The sequence below is a fragment of the Somniosus microcephalus genome, chromosome 8 (assembly GCF_052327205.1).
Source record: "Somniosus microcephalus isolate GS21.2 chromosome 8, FLI_Smic_1.0, whole genome shotgun sequence".
Classification (NCBI taxonomy): domain Eukaryota; kingdom Metazoa; phylum Chordata; class Chondrichthyes; order Squaliformes; family Somniosidae; genus Somniosus; species Somniosus microcephalus.
In genome coordinates this window covers 6,810,220-6,830,626 of record NC_140994.1, presented here as the reverse complement: position 1 = coordinate 6,830,626, position 20,407 = coordinate 6,810,220, and the positions used below count along the sequence as shown (strand labels likewise).

Sequence of the window (20,407 nt, the reverse complement as noted above, 5' to 3'; positions counted from 1 at the left end):
GAATTTTTAAATCGAGGCGTTGCCAGACTGGGATCCAATGTAGGTCAGTGAGCACAGAGGTGATGGGTGAACAGGACTTGGTGCGAGTTAGGACACGGGCAGCAGAGTTTTGGATGACCTCAAGTTTATGTAGGGTAGAATGTGGGAGGCCAGCCGGGAGAGTGTTGGAATAGTCGAGTCTGGAGGTAACAAAGGCACGGGTAATGGTTTCAGCAGCGGATGAGCTGAGGCAGGGCAAAGACGGGCAATATTACAGAGGTGGAAATAGGCAGTCTTTGTTAAGCCGCGGATTTCATAATGACCAGATAATCTGTTTTAGTGATGTTAGTTGAGGGATAAATATTGACCCAGGACACCGGGGAGAACTCCCTTGCTCTTATTCAAAATATTGCCACAGGATACATTCACCTGAGGGGGCAGACGAGGCCTCGGTTTAACGTCTCATTCGAAAGACGGCACCTCCGACAGCGCAGCACTCCCTCAGCACTGCACTGGGAGTGCCAGCCTGGATTATGTGCTCAAGTCTCTGAAGTGGGACTGAAACCCACAACCTTCTGACTCGGAGACGAGAGTACTGCCCACTGAGCCACAGCTGACAACCAAAATAAATAAACACATGAAAAAAGTTTCAGCAAAGTTCCATCCAGTTACTAACGAGCCTGGAGCCGCAGCCCAAAGTGAGTGGGCACAAAAGCTGCCAATCTCACGGTCATGGGGGATGACTGTTTGGGAAATGATAAAAGTTATACTGATGTTTTAGAGAGTGTTTTTTGAGGTTGGGGCTGAGTAGAGGGTGCATTACTCTGTATCAAATTGCACTACACCTCTCCTGAGAGCACTTGATGCTGACACTGGGAACCTGAAGGGGAAAGTGTTGCATTCCCCTACACTAACATCCTTCATCTTAATGTGCGCAAAAATCACGCACAGAGGAGTCGCTCTTAACAGTTGCTGCTCCCCAGTGACCTGGTGAGTGAATCAGCCCAGGAAACAGGGGGGGAAAATCAGCCGGGAATTTCGGCTCCTGTTTCTGTTCACCATCCAGTGAATCCTACTGGAAAGTGCATGTGTGTGCACATCTGGCAACATCAGCTTAAAACACCTTAGCTACCCAGATGGGTCTATATCCCCACCGACACCTGGGAATCCCTGGCCCAAGATCGCACAAAGTGGAGAAGCAGCATCCGGGAAGGCTCCGAACACCTTGAGTCTCTTCGCCGGGAGCAAGCGGAAGCCAAGCGCAGGCAGCGCAAGGAGCGCATGTCAACCCAAGCACCCCACCCACCCGCTCCTTCAATCACCGTCTGCCCCACCTGTGACAGAGACTGTAGGTCCCGCATTGGACTCATCAGTCACCTGAGAACTCATTTTTAATGTGGAAGCAAGTCATCCTCGGTTCCGAGGGACTGCCTAAGAAGAAGAAGAGATACGTTCGAGAGTTGTGGGGGGGGCGGGCGGGGAGTGATTTGATCGCTGTCAATAAAATAGTGAAGGAAGCTGATTGTGTCCCAGCGGGCAAATTATGTCAGTTAGTTTGGGCAGGACCAGAGGTCACACATGTACGTTACGCAAGAGGAGAGTGAGGTTACATGTTAAACGGTTCTTCTTTTCCCAGGGAATAGTGGACCTATGGAACAGGTTGCCCACTCGTGCGGTGAATTCCTTCAAATAAGAGCTGGACGCGTTCCTGGGTGGGCCGAACATCAAGTCATACAAGAGGTGGGTACCAAGTAACATGAGCCATGGTCAGTGAGGTCTCCTGGTCTAGCTTTGATCACCTTGGGTAGTCGGAGAGGAATTTTCCAGATTTCTTTTTTCCTGTAATTGGCCTTGGGTTTTATCCCGCTTTTAAGCCTCTCCCGGGAATGGATCCGGGTGTGTAGGGAATGTCTTAATCATAAGGAAGTTATGCTAAACCTTTATTAATCACTGGTTAAGCCTCAGCTGGAGTATTGTGTCCAATTCTGGGCACAACTCTTCACAAAGGAGGACATAAATAACCTCCCAGAGATGTCGGGGAACATAGGGTCTGATGAAAGGGAGGAACTGAATGAAATCAGTATTTGTAAGGAAATGGTGTTAGGGAAATTGACGGGATTGAAAGCCAATAAATCCCCAGGGCCTGATAATCTACATCCTAGGGTACTTAAGGAAGTGGCCCTAGAAATAGTAGATGCATTGCTGGTCATCTTCCAAAATTCTATAGACTCTGGAACAGTTCCCATGGATTGGAGGGTAGCTAATGTTACCCCACTATTCAAAAAAGGTGGCAGAGAGAAAACGGGGAATTATAAGCCTGACATCGGTAGTGGGGAAAATGCTAGAGTCCATTATAAAAGATGTAATAGCAGAGCACTTGGAAAACATTGACAGGATTGGACAAAGTCAACATGGATTTACAAAAGGTAAATCATGCTTGACTAATCTACTGGAATTTTTTGAGGATGTAACTGGTAGAATAGATAAGGGAGAACCAGTGGATGCGGTGTATTTGGACTTTCAGAAGGCTTTCGATAAGGTCCCGCATAAGAGATTAGCGTGCAAAATTAAGGCACATGGGATTGGGGGCATGGTACTGACTTGGATAGAGAACTGGTTGGCGGACAGAAAGCAAAGAGTTGGAATAAAAGGGTCTTTTTCCGAGTGGCAGGCAGTGACTAGTGGGGTACTGCAGGGATCGGTCCTTGGGCCCCAGCTATTCACAATATATATTAATGATCTAGACGAGGGAACTAGATGTAATATCTCCAAATTTGCAGACGACACAAAGCTGGGTGGGCATGTGTGCTGTGAGGAGGATGCCGAGAAACTCCAGTATGATTTGGACAGGTTGGGTGATTGGGCAGATGCATGATAGATGCAGTATAATGTGGATAAATGTGAGGTTATCCACTTTGGTGGTAAAAACAGGAAGGCAGATTATTATCTGAATGGCAATAGATTGGGAGAAGGGGAAGTGCAACGAGCCCTGGGTGTCCTTGTGCACCAATCGCTGAAGGTAAGCATGCAGGTGCAGCAGGCGGTTAAGAAGGCAAATGGTATGTTGGCCTTCGTAGCGAGAGGGTTTGAGTACAGGAACAAGGATGTCTTGCTGCAGTTGTACAGGGCCTTGGTGAGACCACGTCTTGAGTATTGTGTGCAGTTTTGGTCGCCTTATCTGAGGAAGGATGTTCTTGCCATGGAGGAAATGCAGCGAAGATTCACCAGACTGATACCTGGGATGGCAGGAATGACGTATGAGAAGAGATTGGGTCGATTGGGCTTATACTCGCTGGAGTTTAGAAGAATGAGAGGGGATCTCATTGAAACTTATAAAATTCTAACAGGACTAGACAGACTAGATGCAGGAAGGATGTTCCCGATGACGGTGGAGTCCAGAACCAGGGGTCACAGTCTAAAGATAAGGGGTAAGCCATTTAGGACAGAGACGAGGAGGAATTTCTTCACCCAGAGAGTGGTGAACCTGTGGAATTCTCTACCACAGAAGGCAGTTGAGGCCAATTCATTAAATATATTCAAGAAGGAGTTAGATATATTTCTTAAGGCTAAAGGGATCAAGGGATATGGGGAGAAGGCAGGGACAGGGTACTGAATTTGGATGATCAGCCATGATTGCATTGAATGGCGGAGCAGGCTTGAGGGGCCGAATGGCCTACTCCTGCTCCTATCTTCTATGTTAAGGAGGGTGCAGAGGAGATTTACTAGAATGGTACCAGGGATGAGGGACTTCAGTTACATGGAGAGACTGGAGAAGTTGGGGTTGTTTTCCTTAGAGCAGAGAAGGTTAAGGGGAGATTTGATAGAGGTGTTCAAAATTATGAGGGGTTTTGATCGAGTAAATAAGGAGAAACTGTTTCCAGTGGCAGGAGGGTCGGTAACCAGAGGACACAGATTGAAGGTGATTGACAAAAGAACCAGAGGGGAGATGAGGAAACATTTTGTTACTCATTGAGTTGTTGTGATCTGGAACGCGCTGCCTGAAAGGGCGGTGGAAGCAGATTCAATAGTAACTTTCAAAAGAGAATTGGGTAAATACTTGAAGGGGAAAAATTTGCAGGGCTACAGGGAAAGAGCAGGGGGAGTGGGACTAATTGGAGAGCTCTTTCAAAGAGCCGGCACAGGCACGATGGGCCGAATGGCCTCCTGTGCTCTAAGGTTCTGTGACTGCATGGGACAGGTTAGATGGACCAGCTGGTGTTTTTGTGTCCGGCATGTTCACATGTTGGTATGAAGGCAGCTCAGCTCTAACATCTCACTCACCCATGAAGATCCAGCACTGGTCGCTTACAGCTGAAGGAGAAGGGAAAGAAAAGGGAAGTATTTTCAATAGAAAGAAATCTCCCTGCCGCTTGAAGCTGCTGCAAAGATACTGATTCAGGCGCCTGACCCATCAGAGAGCTCTGAAACAGTGCAAGGGTGCAGGATTCCTTTGTATTCAAGTACAGTAGTGAGTGAACCTTTGCTAGCATTCCCGCCTCTGCGTCAGAAGGTGAAGGGTTCGAGCTCCACTCCAGACAGCCCCGGTGAGCAGAGACTAGACTGCTCTCTAAACCGTACCTAGTCTGGACTGAGTGACCACTGGCTCAGGGGTAGCATTCCCGCCTCTTGAGTCAGAAGGGTTGGGTTCGGACCCCATTCCAGACAGTCCCAGTGAGTGGAGAGATTGTGTAGACTGGGCCTATACTCTCTGGAGTTTAGAAGAATGCGAGGTGATCTCATTGAAACATACAAGATTCTGGGGGGGATTGACAGGGTAGATGCTGAGAGATTGTTTCCCCCTGGCTGGAGTGTCTAGAACTAGGGGGCATAGTCTCAGGATAAGGGGTCGGCCATTTAAGACTGAGATGAGGAGGAATTTCTTCACTCAGAGGGTGGTGAATCTTTGGATTTCTCTGCCCCAGAGGGCTGTGGATACTCAGTCTTTGAGTATATTCAAGGCTGAGATTGATAGATTTTTGGACTCTCGGGGAATCGAGCGATATGGGGATCGGGCAGGAAAGTGGAGTTCAGGTGGAAGATCAGCCATGATCTTATTGAATGGCAGAGCAGGCTCGAAGGGCCCTATGGCCAACTCCTGCTCCTATTTCTTATATTCTTATGAGACCCAGCTCTGAATACTGGGCTTACGTCCAGTGGGGGTACTTGAGTCTGATGGGTGTGGGTGTCCCCCTCCCATTGTAAAGGGGAGGGGATCTTTAGCCTTGCTTGCAGCCCTCCTAGGAGAAGGTGCTCCGAAGATAAAAACTGTGAGGATACATAGTAACATAGAAGATAGGAGCAGGAGTCGGCCATTCGGCCCCTCGAGCCTGCTCCGCCATTCAACGAGATCATGGCTGATCATCCAAATTCAGTACCCTGTCCCTGCCTTCTCCCCATATCCCTTGATCCCTTTAGCCTTAAGAAATATATCCAACTCCTTGGAATATATTTAATGAATTGGCCTCAACTGCCTTCTGTGGTAGAGAATTCCACAGGTTCACCACTCTCTGGGTGAAGAAATTCCTCCTCTGTCTTAAGTGGCTTACCCCTTATCCTTAGACTGTGACCCCTGGTTCTGGACTCCCCGACCATCGGGAACATCCTTCCTGCATCTAGTCTGTCCAGTCCTGTTAGAATTTTATAAGTTTCAATGAGATCCTCTCTCATTCTTCTAAACTCCAGTGAGTATAAGCCCAATCGACCCAATCTCTCCTCATATGTCATTCCTGCCATCCCAGGTATCAGTCTGGTGAATCTTCGCTGCACTCCCTCCATGGCAAGAACATCCTTCCTCAGATAAGGCAACCAAAACTGCACACAATACTCAAGGTGTGGTCTCACCAAGGCCCTGTACAACTGCAGCAGGACATCCTTGTTCCTGTACTCGAACCCTCTTGCTAGGAGGAGGGCGACGGGGAACCACCTGGGCTACTCCTTCCCTCGTAAGTGGCTCACGAATCTCGTGTGAGACTTGGGTTAGGACCTGCCCTCGGGGCACAAGACAACGGGCGGGCAGAGTGTGGTAATGGCACTTGGCTTCTCAGGACAGCCAGGGACAAGAAACGTTGCCTTGCCAGCATCTCGGGGCAACTAGGACAGGCAGTAAATTAACAAAGAAAGGCAATGAGACAGAGTTGGTGTGATGCAAGTTCTCTAAAGATAAAATTCCTGATCCCCATCCACAGTGAGGCAGCAGTGACTCTGTGGGTAAATGCAGAGCCTGTCCTGGTGCTGAATCAAACCGGTCAGGATGATCCAACCTTCCTTTCCCGGCCTGTGTTGAGTCAGCAGCTGTCAGATGGGGCCGCTACACATTCGCTTTGGTACTCCTAGGTGAGAGAGAGGAGAATGAGCCAGGGCTGCTACTGCTGATCACTATCCAGTAACTGCTGCTTTTAACCATTAGCACATGTGGATTTGTGGGCAAGGTGAGATTTGGACTCGGCTGTGATGGCCTCTACGGTTGAATAGTCTGCCAATACTTACTATCTAGACCCACAGGAGAAGAAAGAGTCTTTGGGCGAGTTACCGGAGGGCCGATTCAGCCTTGCAGCGCCACGGCCCCCAGCAAGATTCAGCACCTTTGGGAGGAGAGGGGGAAATGGAGGTGGGGGGGGGGGATATTGGAAGTGTTTTATTTTGTGAAAGTAAATTGCCCATCGCTGAACAGGCTGGTTCACCGCTCGCCCTGACTGCAGCGCATGGAGCCCCAGGGCATCGTAAAGGCATTCTGGAAGGTGAAACGAGCGCAGGACATCCCGTCAGCCGGAGAGCCCCAGAAGAAAGCAAAGCCGGAGGAAGTCGATAAAGGTAGAGCGAACCGTCACCTTCGGCCTTGCAGTGCGGATGTTGAAACCGATGGAAACTAACCATAATCTGCAGATGATTAATGAAAGAAAGACATAGAAACATAGAAGATAGGAGCAGGAGTAGGCCATTCGGCCCCTCGAGCCTGCTCCGTCATTCAATGCGATCATGGCTGATCATCCAAATTCAGTACCCTGTCCCTGCCTTCTCCCCATAGCCCTTGCTCCCTTTAGCCTTAAGAAATATATCTAACTCCTTCTTGAATATATTTAATGAATTGGCCTCTACTGCCTTCTGTGGTAGAGAATTCCACAGGTTCACCACTCTCTGGGTGAAGAAATCCTCCTCATCTCAGTCCTAAATGGCTTACCCCTTATCCTTAGACTGTGACCCTGGTTCTGGACTCCCCGGCCATCGGGAACATCCTTCCTGCATCTAGTCTGTCTAGTCCTGTTAGAATTTTATAATCGTGTATTTATTGCAGATGATCTGGTTATTATCACATTGCTGTTTGTGGGAGCTTGCTGTGCACAAATTGGCTGCCGTGTTTCCTACATTACAACAGTGACTACACTTCAAAAAGTACTTCATTAGCTTTAAAGCGCTTTGGGTCGTCCTGAGGTTGTGAAAGGCGCTATAGAAATGCAAGTCTTTTTGTTCATTTAGCATCTTAACATGTCTTTCAGAGGCACACCACACACCACGTAGGCAAGCGCAGCAGCCATTTTGTGCATAGAAAGATCCCAAACAAAGAGTATTGAGGTGGTTGGCCAGTTACTCTGTCTTTTGGTGGAGTTTAGTTGAGTGAGAAGTGCTAGCCAGGGCACCAGGAGAACTCCCTGCTGTTCCGCGATCTGTTAATATCCACTTGACCCATTCAAACAAGGCCCTGATTTAACATCTCATCAGAAGATCGGCACTTCCAGCAATGCAGCACCCCCTCAGCACTGCATTGGAGTCTCAGAATTCAGTTAGCTGCTGGGATAGGATAACCCTCGCAGCGGGAGAGAGCGAGAATGGAGCGTTGGAGTTTTGCTTCACGGTCCAAGATTTAATTCTTCCCCTCCCTCTCTTACCAAAGCCCTGCACCCCCGTCCCCCAGCCATGGCAGAAATCACTCCCCGGTCGAGAAAGTGGGCATCAGAGCTGCTGCTAAACCTTGGTTCAGTAACACTCGATAATCGAGTGTTAGCCTTCTGTTGGGAATAATGCAGAAACAGTTCTGTGGGTGACGCATTCTGCACAGTCCAAATTCTACACTATCGCGAAGAAACAACAATCGAATATTATCACACAATGGGTTACTGGGCTTAATGCACCTGTTAAATAGCAGCTCTCCCCAGTGTTGCTGCTGGTGAGTCAGAGGAATGACTCTGCTCCCTCTCTCTTGCCGTAGAATCTTACAGCACAGAAGGAGGCCATTCGGCCCGTCGTGCCTATGCTGGCTCTTTGAAAGATCTGTCCAATTTAGTCTCTCACCCCAGCTTTTCCCCCAAAACCCTGCAAATTAATCCTCTTCAAGTTCCTGTGGAATCTGCTTCCCTTTCAGGTAGTGCGATCCAGATCACAACAGCCCTCTGTGTGAAGAAAATTCTCTTAATTTCCCCTCTAGTTTTTTGCCAATTATTTTAAATCTGTGACCTCTGGTTACGCTTGCTTGTCGTGTAGGTTCCTCCCGTCCCCGTCCCCCCCATTCCGCTTTGCCTGCTTCACACCAAGCAGAGCCAAGGGCTGGTGGTCCCAGCCCCCCTTCAAGGGTCAGTAGCACATGTCACTGCTCCATGGCATTGACTTTCATTTCGAATTCCCACCCTTTCTTTATCCCATTTCTACAGAGCCCTGGCTGAGTGGAGTGACGGCGTACATCGTCCAGGCAGGGATCGGGAAGGCGAGGACAGAGCTCTTTCAGAAGCAGGTTGTACAGAATGGCGGGGGGGTCAGCCTTGCGTTCTGCCCTGCTGTTACCCACGTGATCATAGACGATGGGATGGATTGTGACCGCGCCTTTCGCCTCCTGAAGCTGGAGGCGCTGCCTCCCAAAGTCCAGCTGGTGCGATCCGCCTGGCTCAGTTTATGCATCGCGGAGAGGAGAGTTCTGAGCACTGCGGGCTACAGCGTCTTCATCCCGGACAGGTACCTGCAGCCTGAGCAGCGGGTCGAGGCTCAGGGGTCAGGGGGCGAGGGTCAGCGAGGGAACAGCCAATCGGGGACACAGCTGAAGGCCGAGTTGACCTGCACAAAGGCAGAGGAACCTTTCGCTGAGCAACCAAGAGAGACCACAGCCGAGGAAAGCAGTGGAGCAGTACGAGCCTCTGCGGCACAGGTAGAGTAAGCCCACCCTCCCTGTCCCTGACCTCCTGCAGCCCTACAGCCCTCCGAGATCTCTGCGCTCCTCCAACTCTGGCCTCTTGCGCATCCCCGACTTCCTTCGCTCCACCTTTGGTAGCTGTCACTTAAGCTGCCTGGGCCCTGAGCTCTGGAATTCCCTCCCTAACCCTCTCCGCCTCTCTCCTCCTTTAAGACGCTCCTTAAAACCGACCTCTTTGACCAAGCTTTTGGTCACCTGTCCCAATATCTCTTTAATAATAACAGAAAACGCTGACGAAAGATCTTCGACCTGAAACGCTAACTCTGTTTCTCTCTCCACCGATGCTGCCTGGCCTGCTGAGTTTTTCCAGCGTTTTCTGTTGTTATTTCAGATTTCCAGCATCTGCAGTATTTTGCTGTCCAATATCTCTTTATATGGCTCAGTGTCAAATTTTGTTTGATAACCGCTCCTGCGATGCGCCTTGGGACGTTTTACTATGTTAAAGGCGCTATATAAATGCAAGTTGTTGTTGTTTTCTATTTGCACTCTGTGAAGAATTGCCCAATGTCTCCACCTGTACATGTTTCACTGCCTCTGCCACCCCTCCCCGGGTATCACAGGGCACTGCACCTGAATTGTATCATATATCATGTTGGCATAAGGGTACCACAGTGCCCAGGAAGTGTGTTTGCTTTCCAGTTTCTTTTTGTTGGCCTTTCCTGCTCTCTTGTCCTGAGGGACTGGCTCTTGTGTGCGATTCCACTGGCTCGCGCCTGAGCCCAGGCTGGTCGTCACCCCTGAGCCCAGGCCCAGTCCTCACCCCTGAGCCCAGGCTGGTCCTCACCCCTGAGCCCAGGCTGGTCCTCACCCCTGAGCCCAGGCCCGGTCCTCACCCCTGAGCCCAGGCCCGGTCCTCACCCCTGAGCCCAGGCTGGTCCTCACCCCTGAGCCCAGGCTGGTCCTCACCCCTGAGCCCAGGCTGGTCCTCACCCCTGAGCCCAGGCTGGTCCTCACCCCTGAGCCCAGGCCCGGTCCTCACCCCTGAGCCCAGGCCCGGTCCTCACCCCTGAGCCCAGGCCCAGTCCTCACCCCTGAGCCCAGGCTGGTCCTCACCCCTGAGCCCAGGCTGGTCCTCACCCCTGAGCCCAGGCTGGTCCTCACCCCTGAGCCCAGGCTGGTCTTCACCCCTGAGCCCAGGCTGGTCTTCACCCCTGAGCCCAGGCTGGTCTTCACCCCTGAGCCCAGGCTGGTCCTCACCCCTGAGCCCAGGCTGGTCCTCACCCCTGAGCCCAGGCTGGTCCTCACCCCTGAGCCCAGGCTGGTCCTCACCCCTGAGCCCAGGCTGGTCCTCACCCCTGAGCCCAGGCTGGTCCTCACCCCTGAGCCCAGGCCCGGTCCTCACCCCTGAGCCCAGGCCCAGTCCTCACCCCTGAGCCCAGGCTGGTCCTCACCCCTGAGCCCAGGCTGGTCCTCACCCCTGAGCCCAGGCTGGTCCTCACCCCTGAGCCCAGGCTGGTCCTCACCCCTGAGCCCAGGCTGGTCTTCACCCCTGAGCCCAGGCTGGTCTTCACCCCTGAGCCCAGGCTGGTCTTCACCCCTGAGCCCAGGCTGGTCCTCACCCCTGAGCCCAGGCTGGTCCTCACCCCTGAGCCCAGGCTGGTCCTCACCCCTGAGCCCAGGCTGGTCCTCACCCCTGAGCCCAGGCTGGTCCTCACCCCTGAGCCCAGGCTGGTCTTCACCCCTGAGCCCAGGCTGGTCCTCACCCCTGAGCCCAGGCTGGCCCTCACCCCTGAGCCCAGGCTGGTCTTCACCCCTGAGCCCAGGCTGGTCCTCACCCCTGAGCCCAGGCTGGTCCTCACCCCTGAGCCCAGGCTGGTCTTCACCCCTGAGCCCAGGCTGGTCCTCACCCCTGAGCCCAGGCTGGTCCTCACCCCTGAGCCCAGGCTGGTCTTCACCCCTGAGCCCAGGCTGGTCCTCACCCCTGAGCCCAGGCTGGTCTTCACCCCTGAGCCCAGGCTGGTCTTCACCCCCGAGCCCAGGCTGGTCCTCACCCCTGAGCCCAGGCTGGTCCTCACCCCTGAGCCCAGGCTGGTCCTCACCCCTGAGCCCAAGCTGGTCCTCACCCCTGAGCCCAGGCTGGTCCTCACCCCTGAGCCCAGGCTGGTCTTCACCCAATGTCAACATACTCAGATTTCCAAATAGGAGTCATCGGAGAGCCTTCTGGAGTGGGAGTCAGACCTCTGGAATGGGAACCAACCACCCGGAGTGGGGAATCAGCTTCTGGAGTGGGAACCGTGGCTGATTCCCAACCCCTCCCCCAAGCTGTGGCCAGCTGTAGCACCACAGCCAGTGCCCTGGCTAAGATTAGCTAACTCGGCCGTGATCATAGAAACATAGAAGATAGGAGCAGGAGTAGGCCATTCGGCCCCTCGAGCCTGCTCCACCATTTAATGAGATCATGGCTGATCATCCAAATTCAGTACCCGGTCCCGGCTTTCTCCCCATACCCCTTGATCCCTTTAGCCTTGAGAAATATATCCAACTCCTTCTTGAATATATTTAATGAATTGGCCTCTACCGCCTTCTGTGGTAGAGAATTCCACAGGTTCACCACTCTCTGGGTGAAGAAATTCCTCCTAATTTCTGTCCTAAATGGCTTACCCCTTATCCTTAGACTGTGACCCCTGGTTCTGGACTCCCCGACCATCGGGAACATCCTTCCTGCATCTAGTCTGTCCAGTCCTGTCAGAATTTTATACGTTTCAATGAGATCCCTTCTCATTCTTCTAAACTCCAACGAGGACAAGCCCAATCGTCCCAATCTCTCCTCATACGTCATTCCTGCCATCCCAGGTATCAGTCTGGTGAATCTTCGCTGAAGTCCCTCCATGGCAAGAACATCCTTCCTCAGATAAGGCGACCAAAACTGCACACAATACTCAAGGTGTGGTCTCACCAAGGCCCTGTACAACTGCAGCAAGACATCCTTGCTCCTGTACTCGAATCCTCTCGCTACGAAGGCCAACATACCATTTGCCTTCTTAACCGCCTGCTGCACCTGCATGCTTACCTTCAGCGACTGGTGCACAAGGACACCCAGGTCTCGTTGCACTTCCCCTTCTCCCAATCTATTATCAGGGATTGAACCGGGAACATTCGGTCCGTGTCACTCAGTGAGTGGGTGGGGGGGTGGGGGGGCGATATTCAGATACAGAGTGGGCGCCGGGCGGAACGATCGCCCCAGCGGGAGGCCCATGCCAGTCCCAGGGTCAGGCCTCATTTGAATGTGATCGGCAAGCGGCCGGCGCTCAACTAAAACCCATGGCCGCACCGCAGTGGCGAGCGGAAGTCGACTTTTGTACTCTTGTGGTGGTGAGGAGGCGACCCCGGGGGGGGCACCTGCTGCTGTTTTTGGGAGGGACTTGCAGCGTCCCCAGTGGAACTCGGAAATTGTGTTGGGGTCATATGATCAGCCTACGATCCCGATTTAAATACGTTTATAAGGTTCCCGCCTGTCTCTGGTGGGAGCGCTAACTGCCCATTTCAAGCCTCGTTCAAAAATTGAGGTTATTCTCCTGCCTAATGCTCCTTTTTCCTGCACCAATGAGGCGAAAAGCAGACAAAAATCGTCCCCTATCTGGTACATAGTGACAGCCGTGGTTCCATGGGCAGCACCCTCGCCTCTGAGTCAGAAGGTCGTGGGTTCAAGTCCCACTCCAGAGACTTGAGCACATAATCCAGGCTGACACTCCCAGTGCAGTACTGAGGGAATGCTGCACTGTTGGAGGTGCCGTCTTTCAGATGAGACGTTAAACCGAGGCGTAAAAGATCCTATGGCACTATTTCGAAGAAGAGCAGGGGCCAGGTGTCCTGGCTATTATTTATCTCTCAATCAACATCACTAAAACAGATAATCTGGTCATTATCACATTGCTGTTTGTGGGATCTTGCTGTGCGCAAATTGGCTGCCGTGTTTCCTACATTACAACAGTGAGCACACTTCAAAAAGTACTTCATTGGCTGTAAAGTGCTTTGGGACGTCCTGAGGATGTGAATGGTGCTATAGAAATGCAAGTCTGTCTTTTACATTTACAAACTGAACTATGTCTAAATGTGATGCGTTGGTGAAGTATTCGACCCTTACACCGAATGCTCTCCGTGCTGTCTCCCCAGTTATCCGATGACGAACGTGGAAGTGACGCTGAAGACGATGGTGTCTCCGAGCATGACCTGCAAGCACTGATCTCCGGGAGCAGGCACGTGGCCGGTGAGCCTGACCCCAGTGAGCCAGCCGTCAGTGACAAGTGGGTGTGCGCGCGGTCATCCAAGAGCAAGAAGCAAAACCATAACAAGCCCATCACAGACAAGCTGGAGGTCCTGGCGACTGCGTACACACATCAGGGCGACAAGTGGAGAGCGCTGGGATACGCCAAGGCCATCAACGCCCTGAAGAATTACCAGAAGCCAGTGTCCTCGTATGAGGTAAAATCTCCAAGCCTTTCCCTCCGTTCCCTCCAAAAGAAGGAAGCTTCCATTTGAATCGCACATTTTAACCGGGCTCACCCGCGGGAATGCTAATGGGATCAGGCTGTTTTACACCCCGTCCGATTTATACCCTGCATTGACCTCGTGTTAAAATGACCCCCATTGTGTATGATTTTGACTTTTGTTATTCCCCCTTTTAAAAGGTGCAAGAGTCTCTGTCTCGACCACTCCCTGTGGCAAAACATTCCAAGCTCCAGCAACCTAACCTCTCCCCTCACTCTCCTAGTCACAATTTTAAATTCGTGAATTCCCAGCCAGAGGAGGTGTTCACTCTATCAAAAACCCTTCAAAATTTTGAAAACCTCTATTGAATATGCTTTTAGCCCTCTCTCCGCCAGTGGAACTATTCCCAGTAACCTGGGTCTCTCCTCAGTTTCCCACCCTGGCTCCTTCCCTTTCCCAGTGATCAGGAAGGGCATCTCTTACAATCCCTTCTAGCACCTTCCCAATAATGGATGTCCATAAATTGTAAGTGATGGAAACCTCTCCACTTGCCTGGATGAGTGAAGCTCCAACAACACTCGAGAAGCTCGACACCATCCAGGACAAACCAGCCCGCTTGATTGGCACCCCATCCACCACCATAAACATTCACTCCCTCCACCACCGGCGCACCGTGGCTGCAGTGTGTACCATCTACAAGATGCACTGCAGCAACTCGTCAAGGCTTCTTCGGCAGCACCTCCCAAACCCATGACCTCTTCCACCTAGAAGGACAAGGGCAGCAGGCGCATGGGAACACCACCACCTCCAAGTTCCCCTCCAAGCCACACACACCATCCTGACTTGGAACTATATCGCCGATCCTTCATCGTCGCTGTAAACTTCCTCTACACCGTCCCAAACAATGTGCCTTCATTCTGAACTCAGAAGAGTTTCCCCTGACAGTGAGTGACAGATAGAGGAAGATGCCACAGTTTTACACTGGATCTGTGCTGGACTGAGACTGCTGAACTCATTCCACACGGGAATCACAGCCAGCAGACAGAGTAATGCCTGGATCAGACTTATCCATGTTAACCGTGTACTACCCTATCTCCTGGACTGGTACGCCCTCTAAAATATTCATTGCAGACGAGAAAGTGCTTTTCATGCCCCTGTTTTAGATATCTCCTCTCTGTGTCATTATTCTCGTCAATGCTTCTGTTACCGTGCATCTGACTGGTGCCCATGACATGAAAACAGCCCAGTGTGACTGACATTCGCTCCCCTCCTCCCCACTGGATTTAAACCCGTGGGGATAATGTCTGGCTCCACTCATAAGAACATAAGAACATAAGAAATAGGAGCAGGAGTAGGCCAATCGGCCCCTCGAGCCTGCTCCGCCATTCAATAAGATCATGGCTGATCTGATCCTAACCGCCAATCTACTATCACAGAACCATCTCCTGCATCTAACAGAATTAGACACACAAAATAGGAGCAGGATCAGGCTACACGGCCCCTGGGCCCGCTCCGCTACCCACAGGGCCATGACCGATCCGCACCTAAACTCATGTCCAAATTCCTGCCCGCTCCCCATAACCCTTTATTCCCTTTACTTTTAGGAAACTGTCTATTTCTGTTTTAAATTCATGTAATGATGTAGCTTCTACAGCTTTTTGGGGCAGCATATTCCATGGACCTACCACCCTCTGAGTGAAGTAGTTCCTCCTCATCTCAGTTTTGAAAGAGCAGCCCCTTATTCTAAGACTATGCCCCCTAGTTCTAGTTTCACCCATCATCGGGAACATCCTCCCCGCATCCACCCGATCCAACCCCTTCACAATCTTATATGTTTCAATAAGATCGCCTCTCATTCTTCTGAACTCCAATGAGTAGAGTCCCAATCTACTCAACCTCTCCTCATATGTCCATCCCCTCATCCCTGGGATTAACCGAGTGAACCTTCTTTGTACTGACTCGAGAGCAAGTATGTCTTTTCTTAAGTATGGACACCAAAACTGTATGCAGTATTCCAGGTGCGGTCTCACCAATACCTTGTACAACTGAAGCAATACCTCCCTATTTTTATATTCTATCCCCCTAGCAATGAAAGCCAACATTCCATTGGCCTTCTTAATCACTTGCTGCACCTGCATACTAACCTTTTGAGTTTCGTGCACCAGGACCCCCAGATCCCTTTGTACTTCAGTACTTTCCAGTTTCTTGCCATTAAGATAATAACTTGCTCTACGATTTTTCCTGCCAAAGTGCATAACCTCACACTTTCCAGTATTGTATTCCATCTGCCAAATCTCTGCCCACTTACTTAGCCTGTCTATGTCCCCTTGCAGGTTTTTTATGTCCTCCTCACTCACTACTTTCCCTCCCATCTTAGTATCATCTGCAAACTTTGATATGTTACACTCGATCCCCTCCTCCAAATCGTTAATATAGATTGTAAAGAGTTGGGGACCCAGCACTGACCCCTGCGGAACACCACTAGTTACTGATTGCCTGTCCGAGAATGAACCATTTATCCCAACTCTCTGCCTTCTGTTAGATAGCCAATCCTCTATCCATGCCAGAATATTACCCCCAATCCCGTGATTTTTTATCTTAAGCAATAATCTTTTGTGTGGCACCTTGTCAAATGCCTTTTGGAAGTCTAAGTACACTACGTCCACTGGTTCCCCTTTATCCACCCTATATGTTACTTCCTCAAAGAACTCCAGCAAATTTGTCAAACATGACTTCCCCTTCATAAAACCATGCTGACTTTGTCCTATTAAATTATGATTATCCAAATGTCCTGTTACTGTCTCCTTAATAATGGACTCCAATATTTTACCTATTCATCCTTTCCCTGGACAGCGTGGGCGAGATTGGGGAGGTGCTGTGTGGGGAAATCATGCTGCATGAGCCATATCTTACAGACGGTCAGAGTTTCAACATTCTCCCTCACCAGGCCCGTTTCCCTTCCCCTCGACCATAGCTTTTCAAACGAAGGCTGCCAGTCATGGAATCACACAGCACAGAAGGAGGTCATTCGGCCCATCGTGCCTGTGCCGGCTCTTTGAACAAGCTCTCCAATTAGTCCCACTCCACCCCCCCTGCTCTTTCCCCACAGCCCTGCAAATTCTTCCTTTTAAAATATTTATCCAATTCCCTTTTGAAAGTTACTATTGAATCTGCTTCCACCGCCCTTTCAGGCAGCGCGTTCCAGATCACAACAACTCGCTGCGTAAAAAGAGATTCTCCTCATCTCCCCCCAGTTCTTTTGCCAATTATCTGTGTCCTTTGGTTAACGACCCTCCTGCCAGAGGAAACAATTTCTCCCAATCATAATTTTGAACACCTCTATTGAATCTCCCTTTAACCTTCCCTAATTGCCCTGGAGAAGGTGGTGGTGAGCCGCCGCCTTGAACCACTGCAGTCCGTGTGGTGAAGGCGCTCCCACAGCGCTGTTAGGGAGAGTTCCAGGATTCTGACCCGGATAGGGAAGAACTGTTTTAACAGCCTTAAAAACTTGTCCTGCCACCTTCAGAGATTTGTGTGTGTGAACCTATTTCTGAACTAGTTTTCCCTTTGCCGCCCCCTAGGAAGCCTGTAAGATCACTGGTGTCGGCAAACGGATGGCTGAGAAGATCAGAGAGATACTGGAGAGCGGACACCTGCGCAAGCTGGACTATATCAGCGAGAGCGTCCACGTGCTGGAGACCTTCTCCAACATCTGGGGAGCTGGGGTGAAGACAGCCCAGATGTGGTACCAACAGGTGGGAATGCAGGTTATGCAGCAGAATCATAGCATGGTTACAGCACAGAAGGAGGCCATTTGGCCCATCGAGCCCGTGCCGCCTCTCTGCAAGAGCACTTCAGCTACTCCCACTCCCCCGCCCTTTCCCCGTAGCCCTGCAAATTTTTTTCCTTCAGGTACTTACATAGAAACATAGAAGATAGGAGCAGGAGTAGGCCATTCGGCCCTTCGAGCCTGCTCCGCCATTCAATGAGATCATGGCTGATCATCCAAATTCCGTACCCTGTCCCTGCCTTCTCCCCATATCCCTTGATCCCTTTAACCTTAAGAAATATATCTAACTCTTTCTTGAATATACTTAATGAACTGGCCTCCACCACCCTCTGTGGCAGAGAATTCCACAGGTTCACCACTCTCTGGGTGAAGAAATTCCTCCTCATTTCAGTCCTAAATGGCTTACCCCTTACCCCTTATCCTTAGACTATGACCCCTGGTTCTGGACTCCCCGGCCATCAGAAACATCCTTCCTGCATCTAGTCTGTCCAGACCTGACAGAATTTTATAGGTTTCGATGAGATCCCCTCTCAATCTTCTAAACTCCAGTGAGTATAATCCCAATCGACACAATCTCTCCTCATACGTCATTCCTGCCATCCCAGGTATCAGCCTGGTGAATCTTCGCTGCACTCCTTCCATGGCAAGAATGTCCTTCCTCAGGTAAGGCGACCAAAACTGCACACAATACTCAAGGTGTGGTCTCACCAAGGCCCTGTACAACTGCAGCAAGACATCCTTGTTCTTGTACTCGAACCCTCTTGCTACGAAGGCCAACATACCATTTGCCTTCTTAACCGCCTGCTGCACCTGCATGCTTACCTTCAGTGACTGGTGCACAAGAACACCCAGGTCTCTTTGCACTTCCCCTTCTCCCAATCTATTGCCATGCAAATAATAATCTGCCTTCCTGTTTTTGCCACCAAAGTGGATAACCTCACATTTATCCACATTATAGTGCATTTGCCATGTTTCTGCCCAATCACCCAACCTGTCCAAATCGTACTGGAGTTTCACGACATCCTCCTCACAGCATACCCTCCCACCCAGCTTTGTGTCGTCTGCAAATTTGGAGATATTACATCCAATTCCCTTGTCCAGATCATTAATATATATTGTGAACAGCTGGGGTCCTAGGACCGATCCTTGCGGTACCCCACTAGTCACTGCCTGCCACTCGGAAAACAACCCGTTTATTCCAACTCTTTGCTTTCTGTCCGTCAACCAGTTCTCTATCCAAGTCAATACCTTGCCCCCAATCCCATGTGCCTTAATTTTGCACGCTAATCTCTTATGCGGGACCTTATCGAAAGCCTTCTGAAAGTCCAAATACACCACATCCACTGGTTCTCCCTTATCTATTTTACCAGTTACATCCTCAAAAAATTCCAGTAGATTAGTCAAGCATGATTTACCTTTTGTAAATCCATGTTGACTTTGTCCGATCCAGTCACTGCTTTCCAAGTGCTCTGCTATTACATCTTTTATAATGGACTCTAGCATTTTCCCCACTACCGATGTCAAGCTTACCGGTCCATAATTCCCCGCCTTTTCTCTACCACCTTTTTTGAATAGTGGGGTAACATTAGCTACCCTCCAATCCATGGGTACCGTTCCAGAGTCTATCGAGTTCTTATCCAATTCCCTTTAGAAAGTCACGATTGAGTCTGCCTCCACCACCCTCTCAGGCAGAGCATTCCAGATCCTGACCACTCGCTTCGTAAAAAAGTTTTTCCTCATGTCGCCTTTGGTTCTTCTGCCAATCACCTTAAATCTGTGTCCTCTGGTTCTCAACTCTTCCACCAATGGGAACAGTTTCTCTCTAGCTACTCTGTCTAGACCCCTCATGATTTTGAACACCTCTATCAAATCTCCTCTCAACCTTCTCTGCTCTGTGAACCTTCTCTGCTCTAAGGAGAACAACCCCAGCTTCTCCAGTCTATCCACATAACTGAAGTCCCTCATCCCTGGAACCATTCTCATAAATCTTTTCTGCACCCTCTCTAAGGCCTTCACATCCTTCCTAAAGTGCGGGGCCCAGAATTGGAAACAATACTCCAGTTAAGGCCGAACAAGTGTTTTGTAAAGGTTCATCATAACTTCCTTGCATTTGTACTCTATGCCGTTATTTATGAAGCCCAGGATTTATTTTTTCATTCATGGGATGTGGGCGTCGCTGGCAAGGCCGGCATTTATTGCCCATCCCTAATTGCCCTTGAGAAGGTGGTGGTGAGCCACCTTCTTGAACCGCTGCCGTCCCAAAGGTGAAGGTGCTCCCACAGTGCTGTTAGGGAGGGAGTTCCAGGATTTTGACCCAGCGACGTTGAAGGAATGGCGATATACTTCCAAGTCAGGATGTTGTGTGACTTAGAGGGGAACTTGGAGGTGGTGGTGTTCCCATGCGCCTGCTGCCCTTGTCCTTCTAGGTGGTAGAGGTCGCGGGTTTGGGAGGTGCTGCCGAAGAAGCCTTGGCGAGTTGTTTCAGTGCATCTTGTGGATGGTCCACACTGCAGCCACGGTACGCCGGTGGTGGAGGGAGTGAATGTTTAAGGTGGTGGGTGGGGTGCCAATCAAGCGGGCTGCTTTGTCTTGGATGGTGTCGAGCTTCTTGAGTGTTGTTGGAGCTGCACTCACCCAGGCAAGTGGAGAGTATTCCATCACACTCCTGACTTGTGCCTTGTAGATGGTGGAAAGGCTTTGGGGAGTCAGGAGGTGAGACACTCGCCGCAGAATACCCAGCCTCTGACCTGCTCTTGTTGCCACAGTATTTATATGGCTGGTCCAGTTAAGTTTCTGGTCAATGGTGACCCCCCAGGATGTTGATGGTGGGGGATTCAGCGATGGTAATGCCGTTGAATGTCAAGGGGCGGTGGTTAGACCCTCGCTTGTTGGAGACAGTCATTGCCTGGCACGTGTGTGGCATGAATGTTACCTGCCACTTATCAGCCGAAGCCTGAATGTCGTCCATGTCTTGTTGCACGTGGGCATGGACTGCTTCATTATCTGAGGAGTTGCGAATGGCATTGAACACTGTG

At 50.7% G+C, this 20,407-nt stretch overlaps 1 protein-coding gene across 1 annotated transcript in view; it reads left to right on the top strand.

The window, feature by feature from the left end:
- Positions 1–20,407, top strand: part of LOC147113270 (DNA polymerase lambda-like) — a 22,653-nt gene that overhangs the window by 808 nt on the left and 1,438 nt on the right. The window contains exons 2-6 of the mRNA XM_085996114.1: positions 1,616–1,719; positions 6,650–6,789; positions 8,622–9,109; positions 13,268–13,576; positions 17,164–17,391. Coding sequence (XP_085852240.1) covers positions 6,681–6,789; positions 8,622–9,109; positions 13,268–13,576; positions 17,164–17,391 — 1,134 coding nt within the window. The 5' untranslated portion in view covers positions 1,616–1,719; positions 6,650–6,680. The remainder of the gene's footprint in view (positions 1–1,615; positions 1,720–6,649; positions 6,790–8,621; positions 9,110–13,267; positions 13,577–17,163; positions 17,392–20,407) is intronic.